The sequence below is a fragment of the Sorex fumeus genome, unplaced genomic scaffold, assembly GCF_029834395.1.
Source record: "Sorex fumeus unplaced genomic scaffold, SorFum_2.1 ptg000128l, whole genome shotgun sequence".
In the NCBI taxonomy this organism is placed as follows: Eukaryota; Metazoa; Chordata; class Mammalia; order Eulipotyphla; family Soricidae; genus Sorex; species Sorex fumeus.
The window spans coordinates 2,687,403-2,695,190 of NW_026606185.1; the positions used below are offsets into that span (position 1 = coordinate 2,687,403).

The 7,788-nt window shown below is 45.0% G+C and overlaps 1 protein-coding gene across 2 annotated transcripts in view; it reads left to right on the forward strand.

Moving 5' to 3' along the window:
* Positions 1–7,314, forward strand: part of GINS1 (GINS complex subunit 1) — a 33,468-nt gene extending 26,154 nt beyond the window's left edge. The window contains exons 5-6 of one of the 2 annotated variants that reach the window (XM_056138087.1): positions 3,977–4,051; positions 6,762–7,314. In XM_056138087.1, coding sequence (XP_055994062.1) covers positions 3,977–4,051; positions 6,762–6,830 — 144 coding nt within the window. In that variant the 3' untranslated portion in view covers positions 6,831–7,314. The remainder of the gene's footprint in view (positions 1–3,976; positions 4,052–6,761) is intronic. The other variant, XM_056138086.1, reaches the window with a different exon arrangement.
* The last annotated feature ends 474 nt before the right edge of the window (positions 7,315–7,788 follow it).

The following is a 7,788-nucleotide window of genomic DNA, read 5'->3' on the forward strand; positions in this document are numbered from 1 at the left end:
TATACTTGTTTTTAGGCACTGTGATTTACGAAACTGTTCCTGGTAATAATAACAGTGCATGACTCGTTCTAGCTGCACACCCTCCTATAGAGTGACCACCTTCCCTGTCTTGTCACCCTCTCCTGTGGTCTGCAACCCACTGAAGACCAGTTCTCAGTTTCTCTTTTAAATTACTTTAAGGCACATAGATTGTGTATCGCTCTTGGGTATGTTCTAAGGATTGAGAAGAATCATAAAGGTAGATTAGTCTGTTTCTGGTAATCACCTTAGTAATAGTTTTCCTTTTGCTTAAAACTGTTTATGTATTGAAGAATAGGACAGAAAATAATGGTAATAGGAGCAGATTTTCTTTAAAAAGAAAAGATTTAAATATTAAAATTAAAAAAGCTCGGTGAAGAGATTGGGAGATAATTCAAAGAGTCAGAACACGTGCTTTCTGCATAGAGTTCCGGATTCATTCCCTCACCTGGCAAAGGTCCCCCACCCCCTGAACACAGCTGGGGTTGCTCCTAAAGCAGAGAAAGTTAAGTGAGGACCCTTTCTCTGAACTTGAGTTTGAAATACCATCTTTTTGCAAAAGCAAAATGCTATTGTTGTTGTTTATTGAGAACCATACTGGCTGCAAAAGGAACTTGAGTATCAAGATATCAAGATGAATAAAGGTAACAGACTGAATTTCAGCAATTACATTAGATGCGTGAACACATAGTGAAACCAAGCAACAATAATTGCAAAAAAAATGCAGCCCATGGAAATAGGAGGGATGTAGCTTATTCCGAAAAGTGGTAAATCAGGCATGAGGCTCAGTGATGTGTCTGTGTTCTGAGTTGAGCCGTGGTACTACTAAAACACTAGGTGGGAGATCAAAGGATATCTGTCAGAAATGCCACTACCTTTTTTCCAGTGCCAGGTTGTTTCCAGGGGAAGTTCCCTTCCCTCCCTTCCCCACCAGGGTTTACTTGTACTTTGTGCTCAGGGGTTGCTCTTCCAAGTGTTTCCATGTCATGCTCGGGATCAAATCCAGGCCTCCTCCATGCAAGCCGTGTGTTCATCCCATTGAACTCTTCCTTCAGCCCTGGAAAATTCTCTTCCTTGGGGGGCTGGAATTGGGGGGCATACCTGGCTCTGTGCTCAGTGGACCATCTGCAGTGCCAAGGACCATGAAGTATCCTTATCCAGATGTCAGGCAAACACCTTCATCCACATCTGTCTCTCGGGGAAGTTCCTTTTTATTGTGGGGGTGGGGAGGCATTCCAGCCATGCTCAAGGTGTCCTCTTGGCTCTGTGCTCAGAGATCACTCCTGGCAGGCTTGGGGGTCCAGGCATGCCCAGGGCCAGACTCTGGTCAGCCTACCCACAGCACCCTCATTCTGGCTTCTTTTAGTAGGAGAATTTGAGCAAATAAGTGCAGCAGGAACTAGGTTAGAGCTGTTTTTTTAACCTTAATTCATAGCGGAAAAATAGCTACTAAAAGCATCACGTGAAAATTTAATAGAAACTTAGTATGGATATGAATATGGATTGGTAAAGACAGCATCTCCTTCCACTGATCAGTCATAATATCCAGGCAGCGACAGCCAGACACTTTGTGTTTTGGGATCCATTGTCACAGGATGCACATACTGTCTTTTGCCGGAGAAATCACTTGTAGTCTTATGAAACCTCAGACTAATTTATAGGAAATTTAGGGAAAGAGGAACATGTTGAATGACCCAGAAGAATCCACTACCAAATCTGTGGAACACTGCCGTCTGTTTGGTTTCTTGAACAAATAAGTTATGAAAGAGAAACGGAAGGCAGGGAACTGCTCACACTGTGCTTGCCTGGTGGGCAGCCGCCTGGCTCCCATCGCTGAGCCCACGCCCAGGTGTAAGTCTCAAACACTGCCAGGTGTGTCTCCAAAGTCAAAAGGTCAAAAAAAGAGAGAGACATAGGAAATAAGTATTTTGTAGCTCATGTTTGATTCTGATTTCACTAAGTATGAAAACCTCATGTGTGAAGGTTCATCATGTGTGGGCTCCATCTCGGGCACCATTTTTATTTGAAAAAATTAAAGAATAATTTCAGACAAATGAAATTTAGATACTAACTGGGTATTTCATGATATTAAAAATTAAAGAAGGGGCAGAATGATAGTATAACGGGCAGGGCATTTGTCTTGTGATCAGTCGACTCTGGTTCCCATGTGGTTCCTTAAGCACCGCCAGAACTAGGAGTAAGCCCTGAGCACCTCCAGGGATGGCCCCAAACAAGCAAGCAAATAGCAGCAACAAAAATGAATGAAATGATAAACTGGAGTACGTGGCCAGCCCTGGTTTGATCCCTGATACCCGATATGGTCCCCCCTTCCCCCCAGCACTGCCGGGAGTGATCGCTGAGCACAGATGGTGAGTCCCAAAACAAAACCAACAAAACCAATAACATATTAGTCTTGCGACTATGTTTCTGTATGACCCGGTGCGCTGGGCAGCTAGCTCAGGTCTGTCGCTCTTGCCTCCATGCCCAATGCCCCATGTTTGGTCCCCAGTCAAGCCTATGCACTGGGCTGACTGGCTCAGATGTCCGATATCCCTCTATGGGGTTGGTCCTGGGCCCCCTGAACATTATTTTTTAATTAAAAAAAAAAACATTATTTTGTAGGAAGAATACTCTAGTATTGATAGATGAAATGATGTCTAAGAATTTCTTCAGTGGGATCAGTGGTGGTGGAGTATGGGCACTGGTGGAGGGATGGGTATTCAATCATTGTATAACTGAAACCCAAGCACGAAAATTTTAAGTCTACAACTGTACCCCATGGTGTTTCACTAATAAAAATTTTTAAAAAAAGTCTTCAGAATATCAGGAGTGGGTAAGGATATATGATTGGACACGTGTGAACTGTTGAGGAATTGACAGGATGTGGAGTTTAAGCATATTTGCCTTTTTAGTTCATTTTATTTGTGGTGCTCAGGATTTGAGGCATATTTCCTAAAATTCTCAAAAAGATTGCTCAGGATTTAAGCCACATCCCCAGCTTTGTTTCTGAATATATTTGAGATTTTCCATAATAAAAGGTTGTTGCAGGAGAAAGTGGTATTGGTGGTAGGGATTTTTCTAACATGGTATTTGTCAAACCAAATTAAAATACCTTTGGAAGTCACATACGATTCCAACATGAGGTTATCTTGGCAGATCAGTCAATGAGTGACCCACAGGCAGGAATCAGCGCCACCCCGGGGAGGCGCTGCATGGCAGGGCCTCGGGGCTCTGGCCTCTCTGCTTGTCTGAGGAGCACTGACTGGGTCTGTGACTCTCTAGGGCTGCTGGGCACAGCCAATTGGCAGCTGCTCAGAACCCCTAACGCCTGTGACGTGAGTCCACTCTTGTGGTCTATTCTCAGTACCCTTAAAAGGTTGAATATTAAAGGGAATTGGAAAACTCTAAGATAAAAGTTTTTTAGTCTCCCCAATAATGATATCTTATGGGAAGAATCTCTAGAGGCAGGTCAAAATAGATGTAAAAACTCTCTTTTCTTTTCCGCTAATTTCTTGGGATTGTAGGGGAGCCCAGTGGCCCTGTCTCCCCCGCAGCCTCTGGGCTTCCTGCCACCCGTGCCGGCATGGACAGACAGATGTGGGGATATGCCACCCAGCCTGGGCAAGAGACAGCACACGGGGCTTCTGGCCGCACACAGACGGATGGACAGACTCAGATTCTTCTTTTTTTTTTCTTTTTGGGTCACACCCAGCGATGCTCAGGGGTTACTCCTGGCTCATGCACTCAGGAATTGCTCCTGGCGGTGCTCAGGGGACCATATGGGGTGCTGGGAATCGAACCTGTGTCGGTCATGTTGGCTACGTGCAAGGCAAACGCCCTACCCACTGTGCTATCACTTCAGCCCTCAGACTCAGATTCTTACTGTGTGGTATTTGTGTGATCCCGTTTACTTTGTGGTGACTGCATGCTAAGAAAAAAAATTCCATTTTTCTCCCAGGTGCGATGTCTGAAAGACTACGGAGAATTTGAAATTGATGATGGTACTTCAGTCTTACTGAAAAAAAATAGCCAGGTATTTCTTAACATGTATTTTATGCCTTTATTTGACCAGTTTTTGGACCACACCTGGCTGTGCTCAGGTCTGCTCCTGCCACTCGGGCTCAGGGAACCATATTTGGTGCCAAGGATCAGATCTGGGCCAGTTGCATGCAGAGCAAGTTCCTTATGTGCTTATCTCTCTGGCTCCTTACATGTTTTAAATGTAAGAAGTATTGAATGATAGAAATATTGAAATAATCAGCAAAATAAGTAACACCTTGCGATGACCATATCTTTGATTATAATATGCCCTTTTTCATATTTATGTAAATGATAAGACTTAGAAAAGGACCTTTTTTAAAATTACGGTTTAGGTATCATGCTTCTCAGTGCTGTTACTACTGTTCAGGGGTGCTTCTCCACGCCCAGAACCAGAGGGCATCAGTTCCTCCACCACTGTCTCTGGGTCCCCTCCTGGCCACCTTAGATACCCCCACTCAGCAGACTCAGAACTATAGGGAGACTCTCAAGGTCTGTTATCATGGACCATTGCTTATTGCGTATTTCTTGCCCTTTTTTGCAGGGGGTGGAGGGTGGGCACACCTGCTGATACTCAGGAGTTACTCCTGGGTGCTCAGGACCATTTGGGGTGCCGGGGATCACACTCAGGTCAGTCGAAGACTTCACCTTAGCCAAATGAATTTTCATCATATCTCAGTTTTTCATTATCAGATTATTCCTAGTAGTGCTCGGGGACCTTATGGGATGCCAGAGTTGGCCGCATGCAAGGCAAACTCCCTACCTGCTATACTATTGCTCTGCCCCTAAGTGAAAACTTCTTAATTCTAGTAGTTCTTTCCTTCATGCTTGCATTTTTTAAAACTTCATTATTTTTTGTTTTTGGGGAGTCACACGTGTCAGGGTATCTAAAAATCTAACCCCCCCCCCCCCAAGAAACAATCCACTGTTTTGTTTCTGCTCCTACCAGTTCTGAGGACTATAAGTCATTGTGTTGGTTGTCTGGAGCAGAGGAAGAATTCAGTTGGTTTAGCTCTTGGGCTTATTTCTCTAGGTGAGGGAGAATTGGTCTCTTGTACCCTTGGAATTTAAAATAGGTTTCCCAAAACGAAGGTTGAATATTTTATTTTCTTCTGTCAAGGGACCACACATGGTAATGCTTTGGCCCCCAAGTGCATTGGGGGCTGCTGGAATCCCTCCTGGTGGTGCAGGGGCCAGACCCCAGAGAGGACTGTGCTCCACCATTGTAGACACATCCCTGCCCTCAGCTTGAATTTTCTTCCTTTTACTTTGTATGTGTTGGGGTCATATCCGCTGGTGCTGGAGCTGCTCCCAGCTCTGTGCCCGGGAGTCGTTCGTGGCAGATCTCAGCACCGTGCACTGCCGGAGATCCAGCCCAGGCCTCCTCCTTGCAAAGCATGCTCAGGCCTCCCAGCTCTCAGCCCAGGGGCTAAGTGCTTTAATGCCAGGTTTTCCAGGTGTCCTACAGGCTTTGGGTAAAGAGAGTACCTGACCACAGTTGGATAGACCCACGGGGTGGTTAGACCATCCACGTCATCTAGAGCACAGGGAAGCGTTTTCCTGCCATACTTGTATGTCCATGCTTGTCTGTCGAGCAGACTCCTGTTTACCCAGAAGTCAGAGCCCCCCTCTTCCTTGTAGCCTTTGAAATAGCCATTACGTGACTCACTCAGACTGTTTTGATTTGAATTTTTTATTTTCAGTGTTTCTTTAAAAATCCACTTACCATGTCAGACAGCAGCCTGTGCTTCCAGGACTGCTTTGGCGGGTTTATTTGGTCCTGGGTTGCATCAGGTCCTTCCGTCTGTGCACCTTTAGTTGCACAGGGCTCGCACAACGAGGACTCTTCCTCAAGTCCAACCCTGGCCATTCTTGTACTAGAATCTGGTACTCCCAAAACGGTTTACCTGGGATTTCGGGATATAAATTTTAAAAAATGATGGGGCCAGAGCGATAGCACAGCAGGAAAGGCATTTGCCTTGCACACAGCTGACCCGAGTTCAATCCATGGCATCCCATACAGTCTCCAGGAATAATTCCTGAGTGCAGAGTCAGGAGGAACTCAAGTACTGTAGGGTGTGACCCAAAAAAAACAAAAATAAGCAAACTAAAAATGCAAGCGTGAAGGAAAGAACTACCAGAATTATGAAATTTTCACTTAGGGGTGGAGCAAAAGTACAGTGTTAGGGAGTTTGCCTTGTATGCAGTCAACCTGGGTTCAATCTCTGGCATCTCATAAGGTTCCTGAGCACCACCAGGAATAATTCCCGAGTGCAGAGCCAGGAGTAACTCCTGAGCATCTTCACTCAGGAGGTATGGCCAGATATGGCCCAAATTCAAAAACAGAAGTTTTCATTTATATTTTTTGGGGGTAGAGGCCCAGACTAGCAGTGCTCAGGGACTGCTCCTGGCTCAGTGCTCAGGGGTAGCTCTTGGAGATGTTGAGGGGGCCTGTGCAGTGCTGAAGATAAGTGCCCTCTTGACTTTAAATTTAGCTTAAGAAAATTGTGAATTTGTTTATAGAAATCAGAATTTAGTTCTTAGTGGCATCCATTTCAGGTGATGAAAACCCAAACATAAAGTAGCATTTAACAACTTACTATTGGGGCTGGTTATGTAATCAACTGCTGCTTTTTAATAGCACAAGTGTAATTTAAATTTTTTCCACCCTTTCTCTTCCTCTCCCTCTTCTCCACCTATCCTAGCACTTTTTGCCTCGGTGGAAGTGTGAACAGCTGATTAGACAAGGCGTTCTGGAGCACATCCTGTCGTGACCTCATCCCCCACGCTGGGGACCGTAGGAAGCAGGGCAGAACCCTCGGAACATCTTCCCTCGCCAAGGCCCAGCCCCTTTGCCTTGAAAAGCACAGGCATGTTTGAAGATAGCTCATGTGTGTGATTGAGTAATAGTTTATATTTCTATTTTATAGGTTCATCCCTCTTTTTTGTAATAAGCCATATTCATATCCTAGCAGTAGCTAAATGTGTTTTTTTAAATTAAAGGAAACATAATATTTCTCTTCCTTTTTTCCTTCTTAGAATTTTAAACATCATTATGTATGATGATTTGGTCACATTCTAATATATAGAAACCCATTCCTTTTCCACCTTGATTTTATTCTTTAGAACTTTGAGAAAAATATTGACTGTTGGTAACACCTTACCTTTTCCGATCTTCATTGTAATGCCTTGGTTTTTCTGACTCAATCTTTCTATCTTCCTTAGAAAAAATACCAAAATCTGTGCCCTCCTTCAGTACAACTTGAAATCTCAAAATGAATTTAAAACCATAACCAAAAATTAAAGTGGTCGTTAACACACATGATTTCTCCAGCTGTGTGTGTATGTTGGAAGGGGGATGGGGAAGGTGACTGTTTGTGGCTGTTCCTGTTGCTGTAACTGAACTACCCAAAGCTCATGTGGTCACCGTACCTTCGATGGAGTGTCAAGTTCTGTGGGTTGGCCAGTGTCAGGCTCGCCAGCAGTCCGTCGCGGCTGCCTTGTGCTTTCCAGCCGGGCTGGGCTGCGTGGGGCTCTGCAGTCGGGGGCAGCACCCTTCCGAGGGACCCAGCAGAGGACTCACCCCCGCCTTCTCCTCTGAGCCCTGCCACAGCCCTGCAGACCCCTGTAGGCCCCAGGTGGCCCCTAGTGAAATCAGGGACCGATCCAGATTTGCTCCAGGCACTGTTACCAAACTTGGTGATTGCTGCATCTGTCTAAATAGAAATGTAA